This window comes from Triturus cristatus, chromosome 10 (assembly GCF_964204655.1).
Source record: "Triturus cristatus chromosome 10, aTriCri1.1, whole genome shotgun sequence".
Classification (NCBI taxonomy): domain Eukaryota; kingdom Metazoa; phylum Chordata; class Amphibia; order Caudata; family Salamandridae; genus Triturus; species Triturus cristatus.
In genome coordinates, this window is record NC_140593.1 from 1,160,556,474 (window position 1) to 1,160,571,560 (window position 15,087).

At 44.2% G+C, this 15,087-nt stretch overlaps 1 protein-coding gene across 3 annotated transcripts in view; it reads left to right on the forward strand.

Moving 5' to 3' along the window:
* Positions 1-15,087, forward strand: part of LOC146796827 (metalloproteinase inhibitor 1-like) — a 147,652-nt gene that overhangs the window by 114,088 nt on the left and 18,477 nt on the right. The window contains exons 1-2 of one of the 3 annotated variants that reach the window (XM_085629565.1): positions 2,691-2,818; positions 6,596-6,763. In XM_085629565.1, coding sequence (XP_085485691.1) covers positions 6,640-6,763 — 124 coding nt within the window. In that variant the 5' untranslated portion in view covers positions 2,691-2,818; positions 6,596-6,639. Of the gene's footprint in view, positions 1-2,690; positions 2,828-6,595; positions 6,764-15,087 lie in introns of those variants that run through there. The other 2 variants (XM_085629567.1, XM_085629568.1) reach the window with 2 other exon arrangements.

Consider the following 15,087-nt stretch of genomic DNA (forward strand, 5'->3'; position numbering starts at 1 on the left):
ACAAGTTTCGCCCATTTGATCCACCCCTTCTACGTTAGTAGTAAGCAACAGTACTGCCTCGGGTGGGTTGGCCACAAGTTGCCAACCCTTTTGCTGTGCACAGCCAAGGGCCATTCTCAGTTTGGGATTGGATGCCTGAGGCGGTTTACCACAGGGCTTGGCTGCAAGCCTGGCGCTGCAAACAATGCCCTGGCCCGTGCAGCCAGAGGACTTGTGCAACAGAGGGTTGGCTTTATGTATGGTGATAAAATATTACTTTATGTAAAAAAAACTAGAAATTCACAAAAAAGGTTAACGTAACATTACAGTCATGTGTGATAAAAAGATCAGTTTAAAAAAAAAAAAACCTAAGCAATTCACTGGAAAATCCAAAGGTTAAAGTAATGTTATAGTTAGGTGAATATGTCAGTGACAACATAAATGATTTACTAATAAAAACACAGAAACTCACTAGTTATAGTTAGCAGAGCTAACTATATTTTGCGCCTCCACCATGTACTGCTTATGACCTCACATATTACATCACTCATTATATGTTCTGTGACATCATTTCTGACATCACTGATGGCATCTCAAATGATTGATGGCATTACAGATTACATCACCCAATATTCTTTTGTACACATTACTCTACAAACTAGTGTGGCATTAGAGGTCTGAAAGTAAGTACAAATTAGCTCAGAATATTATGAAGCATCATTAACGCCATCACAACAGCACCTCGTTTAGATTAAGGGAGATGTCAACAGCCAGCATTTAACTCACTGAGCCATCTTGGCAGGTGGCAGAGCTGACAAGCTCTGGTTGATGCACCTGCACCCAGTGAGTGGTACAAAGAACTGAGAAGACTTTTGGTAGCATTTACTGCATCCCCTCCAAAGACTTGCTGCTCTCTGCTGATAAAGGACTGAATCCAGAAACACGTGTCTAGAGATATACAGCACTGGCTGCACCAACAAGGGTGAAAAATGAAGGACTAGCACTGAAGAAATTGTTATCATTTACTGCATTTACCATAAGGCATTGGGGCAAAGGGAGTTCTGGGATGTGAGGATGTGAGGCAGTGTGCGCACACCCACCTTTAGTACACTAATATGTTCACTAACAGAATGTATTATGAGGCCTCCAGGACATTATTTCCAGAGATGACAGAGACAGTAATTTGGGAACCCAGGGCCAAAGACAATGATTCAAGGTAAGGCCTCTCTGCAGAAAGGTTTGCATGACAGAATATCACAGACAAAAAAATGCTACACACATATCTTAACAAAAATACAGTGTCACAATATTGTGCAGGTAAGTATAGAAAGCTAAGTATAGATTAGCTGCTTTTAAATCCAGATCTACCTACCTCATGTGTCTCGATTAATTACTGTTAAGAAATCTTTTTTTTAATCATATTTCTCTGAACTGCTTTTTAGCCCGGGAAGATATGTAAAGTCCTGGACTTAGTTTAGGAAGTTTTGCTACGTGGAACTCCGCAAAATGACAACAAAACTCTGCGAAGCTCTGCAAGTGGTGGAGTGCAGTGCGAACTGTCATTCGCGCTGGTCATCCTGCCGCTCGGGTAGAAATTCGACCCAACACGCAAAGTGGGGTTTTCTGCACTCCGCAAGCTCCATGGAGTGTGGAGTGTAGAAAACCCCACAAACTCTGTGAACAGAGCGGAGTTCACCACCCAGGCATATGTTATTTTCAGGATGTGAATCAATTTGTTTTTTTTAATGCAAATAGTGCCTGGAAATATAACAGGACATGCAGTAAATTAAGATGAAGTTGTTCTGTGATTCATATGAGATAGCAAATGTATGCCATTTGTATGAGATGGCACAGTGTACATCTAATCTTTTATACACTGTACGAGATTATAAAACCCTATGGTAAATCTTCCATCTGTGGGCAGAATTGCCTCCAAGATACTGCAAGATGACAGTGGTAATTGTTCCAGCGGTAATTCCACTGGGGGTAATCAAGGCAATAGCAGATTAAGCTGGTTCTCCAGAAACATTCAGATAATATATCACAACCCCTTGAATTTGGCGCTAAATCTTTGTAGTTGACTTAGATCCATAAAAGGTGTGTTGCATGCAAATTGTACACACTTAATGTGCACAATTGTCCAGTTCCTTTCAGATGTCCTATAGAACCACTATAGCACATGTTAAAATTACTATACGTAACTATACGTAAATGATCTCTCCCGAACCTCTCAAGCACTGTTTAAGTATTTTAGGTGTTTTTTCTACTTTTGATCTTTTTAATGTAAATTTATTAGGCAGAATAGCAACTTTACATGACACAAATATACCACAATAAACATTCGCCCAGACTAGCATTCTAAACATATATCTGATTTGGTTGTATTTCTGAGTTCTTTTCTAATTTTTTATCTCACTTCTCTCTATTTAAATTCGTGTTCTTTCAAACATAATGTCCCCTGCATGTTCCATTTAGTCTAACTCAGTTTCCCTCATCACTTTGAATTCCCTTAAAGATTTTTTTCTTTGTCATCCCTTGATTTGTACATCACCTCTTACATGCAAATGTGCATCACCTTCTTTCCACACTGCTTTTTTTCGGACCCGTTTCATAATTCACAGTGGCGATGTGTCACACGGGTGGCACACCATGTACTTCTCCTCCCGGCACTTTTCTCTTCCGGGTACTGACAGGAAACCTCGCCCACAGAAAGACATTTGACCCACTTGCTCATCACTGTCTGTCTTATAAAAGGACGCGAGAAGCCTTTAAATTCCAAAGAAGTCTTGGAAGGACACAAACACTGTTCCACCTCCAAAAACTGAGCTTCAAAACACAGGTAAGGAAGGTCTGTATATATTGTACAATTCTGAGTTTTACTGAGGGATAATTTCCTGGTCTCACCATGGGCCTGACTAACAAAGACCTTTGCATCTGTGAGTCTGCATGATATGCTCCCAAAGGTAGTGGGCAGTGTAATGGGCATTCAGTCCATAAACAGCACTGTGGTGATAGGAAGAGAGATTTTAAACAGCAATTAAAACTCTTTTCTTGAGCCATGTTCTGGCTTTGTCTCAAAAGGGAATAAGGCGGGGCCATATTTTGTTTTCAGTATCCTAAAACAGCAGCCATAGAAGGGCAGCAGAGATTAACACTCAGCCTTCTTCCCACTCCATGCTTGTGTGAGGGGCATTTTGCTTTTCATACATTAGAATGAGCTTTTTGGCTTGCCGTAGTTGTAGTTCTTTCATATGCTTCATGGCCTTCTTTAATACCAGTCCGATAGCGGGAGGCTTCCGGTTTCTTATGGTCTCCTCTTCTGGCACCCCTCTTTGGATGGCACCTGGGATGTACTAATGCCATCTCAAGGATTTCCATTGTTGGCAATGGTCATCCCGTTGTAATGTTCGAAGGGCACTAATGTGTGATCCGAGGGACCAATGAGCAAAATGTAAATGAATGTCAGGTGCCAGAACCATCGGTGCCATCCTAATGATTTTAGGGGACCTGGTAGATAATGATTTTGGGGATCCCTGTTTGGAATGACATTGAATTGTATTACCTATTTCTTTGCTAATTCAAGCCCTATGTTGCCTAACAATATTGAATCATACATTGGAGATTAAGATACAAAGTTACAAAGTAGTGCGATAGAAACTTCACGTTCCCAGGGGGCCCCTTGTTCAGTGGGGGCCCTGGGCAATTGTCCACTTGGCCCATACCTTAAAATGTCTTTGAGAAACCATTGAGGGGTTTGACCCCGACCTGTACCTCAACAGCTGGAGTATTCAATGTAACATCCACAGATGCACACTGCCCTGATTCTGATACAGTGGAAGTCAAATTAATATTAAAATATTCAGAGACTGTTGTCCCGTTATTGACTACTAGGTCTGACATTATCAGGGGTAGCATGAGGTCTGGAGTCATTTGGGACCTCATCTACTAGGAAAGGACTGCGCAGCTGCAAGCTATTTAGCTGCAGCGTCATGCTGTGTCCTTTTCAAAGCCCAGGGATGCTTTGGATTAACAACAATACGATGCATTCCTGTGCTTTCACCTGCATTGGCCACACTTGGCTGCCCAGCACGGCCACCCTTGCGTCATTTTGCAAGGGGGCCTGCGTTGCGAAGATGATTGTTTTTGTGCAGTAAGGGACACCTTCCTGCACAAAAACAACCAGTGCAGCACGGCGGTGAGACAGAATATCGAGAAAAAAAATTCGACTGACACAAATATCAAGTGAAAAATATTGTGGAATGGAAATATTGACTGCAAGAGGGCACTTCTATTTTCCAGTGACTGCCAGTACATATGTATAGTGGGGTGTCATCACCTTCTTCCAAAGCAATCAACCAATGGATTGAAAGCTTCAATATTGACTCATCATCATAAACCAGATTTGGCATATTCACCGACCTTGAGGAAAACAAGCGCAAATCATTAAACTAGCAACAATGCATATGCAAATTCATATATTGACGCCACCCCCTCAGCTTTGAAGGACATGCATGCATGTATGTATAAGGTATAGCGCAAACCTACCCAAAAGGCAGCAGAGGCAAATCAAGAAATTGCATGTGATCGAGAGGGACATCTGGAAACAACTTCAGGTACAGCGGCTTTTGACAGGCTAAAATCAGATTTACTTAGACTTCGTGCAAAGCGGTGTAGCAAGGCACAGTGTGGATCTGCGTTGCGTGAATGTGAGAGGGCTGAAACGCATCATATCTACTAAGATATGCCGCTCTTCAGCTCTCTCCCTGCAGTGGCACACTTCAGGCTGCCGAGCGCCAACGCCGACCCTTGCACCATGCTGCAAGGATGCCTGTGTTACATGCAGGGTTGTTTTTGTGTAGGACCTGTACAAAAATAAGCCTTAGAGGCATATTCCTCCTTCTCTGTGTGCAGCACAAATAGAAAGAGGAAGTAACGAGGAGAAATAAAGATATTTCTCATTGTTACACCTCTTTCAAGAAGGAGCACCATTTTGGCACAACCCCAAATCTATGTAAAACTGGGTTTGCATCAAAATACATGGGTGAATGCACGGAAACGCCCCTGCTCCACCCACATAATACCTACCAGATGCAAAATAACGCAAGACAGCACTTTGCACTGCCTTGCTTTACTTTGTATTTACTTCACCACACAAAATTTGGGGAGACGATGTAGCCTTAGGGCTAGAGCAATCAACCTCGAAGCTGGGGAACCGGGTTCAAGTCTTCGCAAGGACACTCAACATCCTGTGATTCTGGGCAAATACCTTAATCTCCCCCTGCCTAACAAAAATGAATGTGTCCTTCTGTAACGAAACTGGTGCTCTCTGATACCTGATATCTTTGGTCTAGTTCGCACTATATAAAACTCTAAATAAAACAAAAAAACGTGACTTTCATTGGCTTAGTGAATACCAAAAATAACTTTGCATTGGGGTTATGACACAAAAGTGACGCAGATTGACACTAGATCATTGTACATTTACCTCTAAGTACTTGGATCTAAATTGAGATGCACATCTAGTACTTGAAGTACTGCAGCTGACTCAAGAGGGACATATAGTAACGGCGAACGACCTTTACAACGCCGTCGTTACACAGCGATATATTTACATCGCGGTCATTACAACACAAGTCGTTACAACGACTTGCGCTGGATGGCGCTATACACTAAGGAATAGTATGATTTACTATTCCAACACTTTCCCTACTGTTGTGTAGGCTGGAGTTGGAATAGTAAATCTTACTATTCCTAAGTCCAGCGCCCCTAGCGCAAGCCGTTGTAATAACTGCAATGTAAAGTACTGTGATGTAAATGATTGCGTTGTAACGTCACATATTCTTTAGTAACAGTCAGCAGTACTGTAGGTTTGTGTATGTCTTGCCAGCCTCAGGATTCCCAAATGTTTAAAGTGAAAATATATACATGAATATAAACAGAAAGTATTTTAACCAAATTTCTTTATTCATTGCATTCCTTAGCTATCTGATATTTCATATTTTTTTTTGTATCACATGCATCAGCATATTACAAATATAGGCTTTGCTCATCATAAACAACTGTGGGTTTGATGGCACATACGTTTATCTCTTTTTTTTTAAAACAGTCTGCTAAAAACACATTTGAAGGCACTTGAATTTGCCAGTGGCTGCTAGTGCCTATGTATATATAAGGGTTTCTCCACGGTGTTTCAGAGTAATCAAGACAGATACTGAAAGGCACAATAGTGACACTGTGAACCATTTTTGGTATATTTATTTCATCCACTGAAAACAAGCTCAAATTAATAGACCAGCAAAAGTGTATATGCTAATTTTTGAGTTCTTCAGTTTAGTGGAAGACTTCTGAAGCAGTAGCTTCCCACTTGAGTGGTGCGTCTACTAATGTCTTGAGGGGCTGCAGCCTTGCTGAGTACTTCAAACTGTTGCTTCTGACTTGACAGTGACATTCAGTAATGACTTGAAGTACTTCATTGTGCAAAATGTAACACCTTTAGACTTTGCCAATGCTTGTTTTTTGACGGAACACTTCAGAAACTGTACCAGCAGCCCAGCTATACCCAACATCAGCTTTTGCCAAAAACCTGAAATGTGGTTCTCATTTTCCTTTTCATTAGAAAACTTCCCAGGCGAGCTACATCTGTTGACCTTCAGAAAAACCATGGACACCAGGAAGTGGGTCACCCTAATGGCAGGTGTGCTTTTCCTGGGAGCCTCTTTCCCTGCAGAAGCCTGCAGATGTTTGCCCTTCATCCTACAGAACTCTTATTGCAATTCAAATGCTGGTAAGTTTCCACATTGCTTTCATTTTTACTGATCTAGTTTTTTGTTTTGACAACACAAGGGAATGCACTGTCTCTGCAGGTATTTTAGGACTTGGCTGGACAGCGCTTGTGGTGTCTCATCGAGACATGCTGTATCTACTTTGTGGGTTTCAGCCCGCCCATAGGCTTCCTATTTGCTGGCTCCATCATCTCTCTCCTATTCTTTCTCCCCATTTGTCCATGGCATGCATTTGTCATTCCTCCTCCTGTGTTACCACTCCCTGAGAGCAGGAAGTAAGTACTAATATTCATCCCCAGCTGCCATTGTAGCATTTGTTAGTGGAACTACTTTTTCTTTACTCTGGAGCCGTCCAGACCAGCGCTCATGATTTACGGAGCTCCGTTGTAAACAGGACTGTAAATCTTGCTCTTATCTTGTCACATTTACTGTGCATTCAAAGACCAAGGTCTGTTTATTTCCCCTTGTCCTCTATGGTTCCTATCATTGATGCTTTCCCAGTCATTCTGTGGTCTGGTTCCTCTTGTTAAACTAATGAGTCCCCGGGTTTTAGGAGCAGCTGGAAGCAGGAATCTATTCTGGTTTCCCTTGTTAAAGTTTACAAATCTTGGTGGGCCGATAAAAGCGATCACTTCTGACAGACTAACGAGTCCCCGGGTTTTACGAGCAGCTGGAAGCATGAATCCCTTCTGCAAATAACTTATGAAGATGTGATCATGTTCTACTGTTGTGCTCTTTGTGCATTCTCCAACCCAATGTAAACAGACCTGCGACGGCTTTGTCAGGATCCTTCACATGCGCAGCCTGCGGTGGGCTAGGGACCGCCAAGCTCTGCATCTGCAGGTTGCATTTCAGGGGCGTAACACAGGCCCCCGCAGCCCCCGCAGTGTGGGGGGGCCCCAAACTCCAGGGGCCCCACTCAGCACAGCACTTCAGCCGGAGAGCTCCTGATAGAGTCAGGAGGGGCCCCTCCAAGTACCTTGCAGGGGGCCCCCCTCAATTATAATTACGCCACTGGGTTGCATTAGTGGAAGATTAGTTTGTTACGCCTTGTCAACACAGTAATGTAACACACCGGGGCTGGGGCACTTCTCTCATTTACAATCCCGAAATAATAGATTTGTGTGCTTTGTCGGTGCGGAGAGTTTCCTTCCTCCGAGGCCACCTCCCCACCAAAGTCGAGCAATCAGCAGTTCTCTGGCAGAACCAGATTGGCCGCTGTGATACAATGCTTGCTGTTGTGATCACATGATCAGCTCCTGCTTTGTACAACATACCCCAGTTCTTTACTGCTGCCTGTTATGTTTACATTCATTCCTTTCTTGCAAACAAACACATGAAATACACACCATTTTGATTTCTAGGAATACCATGATGGATTCACCGGTAACTTTTAGTCTGAGCTAAGTTGTGCACTCACACATATAAAATATATATACACTGCCTGCCAACGCAGACCAGTCACACAGGAATTAAAACCAGTAATGTGTGCTTGGACCCATCAGTTTATTCCCAAAGTGCATGAAAGCAAAATGTCACCAGCAGCATACAATTAACATATTGTGAAAATCCCACAGTGCCTGATTATTGGTCAGAGGGAAATCAGATAGGAGAAGTGGGTGGTGTGTTTCTCATTACCCATCTGTTAAAAGGGCTGCATGGTGCAAAAGGCAGAGTTTAACCCTGTGCGGTCTGCATTCTCTTTGGATTTATGCACAAGTTCACTGACACTAATTGCAGTCAATAATATTCTTCCCCAACCCCCTCCCCAGTCCTGCCAAGTGCCACGCATGTCGCGTTAGGGTAATGCAGTATCAGTTAAGTTCCTGCATTACTGCATAATTGGTCATTTTTTCACAGAAATAAGATAAAGAGAAAGCTAATCGGGGTATCTCTTTTCTTCGCTGCCTTGTTGTGGATGGCTGCACTCTTTTAATTAGCTGTCAGACAGTGACACCTAGTAGCAGCCAGCTGAGTTGATCAAAACATCCGTAAGAGCGCTGCTGACACATGGGCAAGCATAAATAAACACCTGGGAAGAGGGGCTTCACCCATCCAGGCCTGAGAGTGATCCAGAACTATGTTGCGGCTGCTGGTAAGAGTATTGGGGCCAAGTAGATGGGATGCTTTAACACATGCTGGCTGTAGTGCGTGGGTGACAAAATAAATCCTATATATTGATGTTTGCAGGTCCAGTTTAAATAAAAGAAAAAAAGTGCATTTCTGAAATGCCTGCGGGGGGAAATGCCACTGAATGAGAAACCCTATTTATATTTTGCAGGTCTTGTGTACAGTCAATACATGTTGGCCCATCATAGGCATCTCTACACAAATTAGCCAAGCTGCGCTTATGTTCAGTGTGTGTACAGGATGGTGCGAGTGACCACTCCTCCCCTGCTCTGCAGCCCTGTCCCCTCAAGCACGCTGCCGCAGCAGGAGGACACAACAAAATTATAATAACATTACGTTATTATCATTTTATTATTTCCTTTCTTTTGCTGCCCGCTGGCGGTGGGCTAACGCTCCTCTGCCTTAGCGGAGGAGCCGCCACTGATAGGCACTTGAAGCATTGAATTTAAACCTTCGAGGTAAACATTCTATGTACTAAAACATATATTGTGTGGATCGTATGTGTGTGTGTCTTAACACAAAGTAAAAGGGGAAATATTGCTCAAGTTTTGTACCTTGGGGCCCTCAGTCACTATCCAAGCACTGCGACTAGAATTTGGACTGTCAGGCATATCTGCTAAAACCCTACATGCTGTGATTTACTATGGCTATCATGAGGTCCATTTCAAAAAGGTATTACTGTAGGAGATTCTAAATGAACACTTTTTTTTAGTTTCAACTCTTCTTTTATTTTTATTTTTTCTAAATCACTTACACACATGTACCTACATCCACCAGCCGGTGTTAAGAGCCCTAGAAGGGCTGCAATTCAACTGGGGAAAAAAGTAAACCAAACCTAAACATAGTAGCCCAGAAGAACCCCTCCGCTCCCATTCTGAATTGTGTTAGATTTGTTAACTCAGTCCAAGTCCTACACTGTTCACAGGGCAATCCGATCCTGTGTGTGAAATAACCTCCCACAGTCCCTTAGATGTGATATGAGTCATTCTGTGGTTACAGGGGTCCCGGAGTGTTCCTTCGGGGATACATGCAGAATCTTCAAATATCTCGAGCACATAGGCTCCCTAAAGTCTTAGACCTGGAATGATATAAAAAGGCCCCAAACTTTATCAAACTGATCTAGCTTGTGGTCTAGGGCGCTAAAATGTTCTCCATTCCAAGTAGATCCCATACTTTGTTCAACCAGGATCTGAGCCCCACAAAGCTGTGATGACTTGTTTGGCTGCGCATGAGGGGAAAGTCATGGCCGACCCTCCATGGGACTTTAAGGGCAAAGTTTGTCTATTATGGAATCCAAGAATTTATAGGTGGGTAATGGGAGTAAGCCAGACTGAAAAATTGTATGAAGGCATGCCAGAAAAAACTTTGATTGGGGACATAGCCATGGTGGATGGGTAAGTGTGCATGATTCCCCACACTTCTGCCAACAGTTCTCTTACCCAGAAGGGTTCCATGTTGAATCCACACAACTGCACTCCACTCTACACCAAGCCGCTCCACTCTACGCCACTCCACACCACGCCGTTCTATGCAACGCAACTCCAGGCAATGCCACTGCACTCTACACCACTCCACACTCTACGCAACTCTGTGCAACGCCACGCAAAGCCACTCTACGCCACAGCACTCCATGCAAAACTACTCCATTCCATGCAATGCAACTCTGCTCAATGCCATGCCACTCTATTCTAAGCTGCTCCACACAACTGCACTCCATTCAACGCAATGCCATTCTACTCTGCCCAACGCCAATCTACTCCACACAACTGCACTTCACTCTACGCAAATCCACTCTATTCTACTACATGCCACTCCACTCAACCCAACCCAACGTCACTCCACACAACACCACTCAATGCAATGCCACTTCACGCAGAACAAGACCCAGACGTAAACAAAGGGGGTCTTTACGCCACTCATGAAGTTCATCAATAAGTCGCAAAGCAGAAATGGGCCAAGAGCAACAATCAGTTATACACAGGGGTACACCAGAGCCGTCTGGCTTCAGCCCAGCTCTGTGAAGCCTACGGGAGTCACGCAGTCTCTTGACCTGCTCCAGACTTCTCTAGAAGCTTTCCTCCAGTCTAGTCACTCATTCTCACTCACTCATTCTCACTCTTGCCTGGCCCCAAAAGTCATCTGGAGGGCCATGTAGGGAGAGTTGGTCCACCGTGATTGGGCCAGGAAGGGAACAAGCAATGAATGGGGAACAGCACAAAGGGGAGCGTCTCGGCTTGAGGAGGCACCCCATCTGGTACACATTGATCAGGGTTGTGCCCACTCAATCCAGGCACTTCAGGTCACACAAAGTTGAGTTGCCAATTTCGTATCTCCGTGGAAGTGAAGCACTATGACCCGCACATGATGTTGGTTGCACCAGACAATTCCGGTCACACACGCAGGTGTAATTTCAGCAATTTCTCACGAGGAGAAATTAGACACTGCAGTGGTTACGGCACCCATTTTGAGGATCACAACCAGTGAATCAGACACCACACACAATGAGTATGCAGTCAGCATGGCACACAAGTGATATGTAGCACATTAGACAAAGTGGGCCACTTTGGATCCCACAAACAGTGAATCCACTCACCACTAACAAAACACCTATGCATGTTGAGTTTCCTGCAGTACAGGACCCACGTTGCTTTAGATGCGGGCAACTTCTTGAGCTCCACACCTGGTGCTCCGGTCTCCACGCACGATTCTTTAGGTCCAAGGTCATGCTGCATTGTCTGTTGGAACTCAGCACGTGATGGGCACTTAAGAGGGCACTGTCCACTAGATGTCACCGCTAGATATTGTGGGTCCCTCTTAGGAGATCTTTGATGTACCTGAGACCTCTTAGAGAACAGGAGACCTGCAAACTGGTTCTTGGGGATTCCACTTCAGGGAGCCACACTTCAGCAGATGGTGTGCCAGGGTCAGCCATTATTCAGGAAGGGCATGCAGTCCTTTCCAAGGGCAGCAATTCTCCATGTGCAAAACAGAGTCATCTGGCAATGTGCACCATGCAGAACAGGTTCTCTAGTCCTGCATCCTCCACAAATAGATCTCTACCTTGCAGTTGGGTGGCACCTCATAGTTATACCGATGTAGGCATTTGAAGTTGAGGGAAGGGTCATAGGGAATCCCTTTGAACCAAAGAAGTGTCCTCTAAATTTCCATCCTGCTGCCATGAAGCAGCGGAGTGCAGATCTCTATCTTTATGGGGGCCCTGATCTGGCTCTGGAGGCCAAGTGTCACAGTCCTTGCCCCACATATATTCCGCTAGACCAGAAAATGGCAGAGGCTGGCCATTTCAATTGCATGTCCAGTGTTTTATGTCTGTAGCTGGAGACTGCCCAGATGTGTCCCTCCCAGCCTCTGGTGTTGACAGCATAGAAAAGTCCATGTTCTTATAAGTGACATTTCTACGTTAGTTATGCCAAGTTCACCGTTACCAATGGAATTGGTTTGGCAAAACAAATTCAGTGATAGGAATCATCATGAGGCCGTGCCATTTCAATCCACTATTGCAGCTTGGCATACGGTCGGCCCATTCCCCATGCTAACTTAAGGGAAGAGCAAGCCTCTGCAGTAGGGTAACACGCATGGGTATTCCCTACCACCTGGGCAGAGAACACACATGAATACCTGCCCAACCCTTAATCTTCCACTCTGAGGGGAAGAGAGAGGTCCCTTCAGGATGGCCAGTGGATGTGCCAAGGCAGGCTGAGTACACATGCAATGGTACCATCATAAACTTTTCAGGGCAGGTTGGACACATCTTTAAATGCATGGTCCGTAAAAGAAAGCACATACTTATGCAGCACCAGCGTAGCAAGTGATAACTCTCAGCCCACAATGTCAAGCATGACCCACATTTAAGAACACCATGTCCACACATCTTCCTAACACTACAGTGGGAAAGTGCCCATACCCCCAAGGCCACACAAGAAAATGAGTACGCACACTGGCCTGCAGTGCTAGCCTGGGTGCCTAAGTCTCACGAATATCCTTGATGTGCCTGCATTGTCCGGCCTGTCATAGTAGTCCAGACAGCCGCTAAGCACATCCTTGGTGCAAACATGCACACCGGCTGCCATGGCAGGATGCTGGCTAGGGTCTATAAACATCACTGGTGTGAGTGCATTGACCACCCTGCACAAGCTGAATACATCACTGGTGCTAGCGCACTCACCACTTGAAATGGAAAGCATGTAATCCATTTCACCCCCTCAGCTAAGCACCACTCCCTCCAAGTTGTAGGAAGGGTGCATATAGTGCAATAGTGGTAAAGTGCTCTGGGCCCTATGGCCACAAAGGGGCCTCCACAACCTCACAAGGTGTCCAATTGAGAACAGACCTCTGATGTAGGGGAATCCAACTAGGGGTTCGCCTCTATTCAGCAACAGACACGCTGTGTCCCTACCTGGCCACTCACCTACCCCAAGTTTTCCCCCTTGGGATGCTCACAGTAGGGGACACCTTCTCAGGGTTGGATCACCAGTGGAGAAACGAACCTGAGGTGGAGACATGATTGACAGGCAAGTCTAGTGGGACACGGTCAGTGCCACGTCCCACTACTCACCAGTGCCGTAACCGCCCTGGGTACGTGGTGTACCTTTTATAGGGCACTCCCAGGGATGACACTTCAATAATCATGTGCTTCCCACTGCAGTATAGTGAGAATGTGTTCAGAGTTCTATGGTTGCAAACAGAGAGTAGACAAAGACTAGGAAGACAAAAAGAAAAATACTTTAGGGTAATTCCCTTAAGAAGGCCATGTCCAACATGGTTAAAAAATGATACTGAAGAATGTACTTAAATAGATATCAAATGCTCAACGGTGTTTCTTGCAATTGTTTTAAAACCCAGGTAGAGGAAATTCCTGTAGGATGGTGCTCTTAGGAGTTAAACTAAACTCTAGACATTGAAATATGAGTCAGAAAAGGATGATTCCAGACGAAGGGAATGGAGTTAAGAGATAGGGAGGGATCTGAAACAGTGATCACTCACTCCCTACCTTTCCTCAAAAATTGTCAGCTATCTCTTAGGGACTTGGGTTTCATGTTTGCTTGTCAAAGGTCCCAGATTTTGACAGTCTTTTTCCATAAAGAGTGGGCACAGTTATCAGGCAGTTCTAAGCAGAGAAGTTTAAGGCATGTTGAATGTTCTTAGGAGGGAGGATAGGAAGGAATTCAGGAGGGAGGGGGAGAAAATGGCCCACAAGTCTTACACTTTGCCTGATGAGCCAGGTGCTATCCATCAATGCCGGCAAACTAGGTGGTTACTTACAACTTAAAATTAAGCATGGACAAAAACTTGTGGGGCACTGACTGCATAGCTTGCCATTGGCACCAGTCTCTGGCCACTACTCTAAGGCTGTCCTTATCATGGTTGGATTAATACTTCTTCAGTGGAGCATCCTCTTTTCCTGTGCAATCAGGGAGAGGAGCAGTAAGTAAGGAGTTTCCATACTAAGAGGAGAAAAGATACATGTGTTTTCCCTGATAAAGTGAGTGAAGTGATGGTTGTGATGCCTGTGCTCCTTTGTTGAATGCATGCATATGTTTGCTATTGCACAATGAGACCTGCACTACTGTCTCATGCAACATCAGACAACGCTTCAGGGAGTACAACAAACCCAACAGAATAATAATGCCTTTGCCATGGGGAGGAGGATACATCTTGGGAAGATATGATTTAAACTGGTGAGGACTTACCTGTCTAGGGAAGGGAACAAGTTAGGGTCTCAATCTAAAGGTGCTAAGAATAGAGACATTCAGAAGGGACTTGGAGCTGCTTGAAACGACTGGTGTTGAGCACGGTAGATTCTGAATTGAGGAATTTGGAGGTCTATGCCCATGCTTAGCAGACCTCATATGCAATCATAGATTAAAGCATCAACAGTGTTACCAAGACCATAATAAAACATTTCCCATAACTGCCACTTTTGAATTTTGTTAGTTCTAATTCAATAATTATTTTAATTTAAAGTACATTTGTAATTTACAATATTATTTTTTTAAAGCTTTTTATTTTTCATAAACTTTATTATTCATCCCTACATTTCACTATATGGAGATCTCCACCCTAGTGACGAAGGTCTCATCCTACTTGTGAAATGTTGGTAGTCACTTAGAAATAAAGGGGCAGATTTACAATAACTGGCGCATCCCTGCATATCAGCAGGGATGCGCCAGTTATTGTG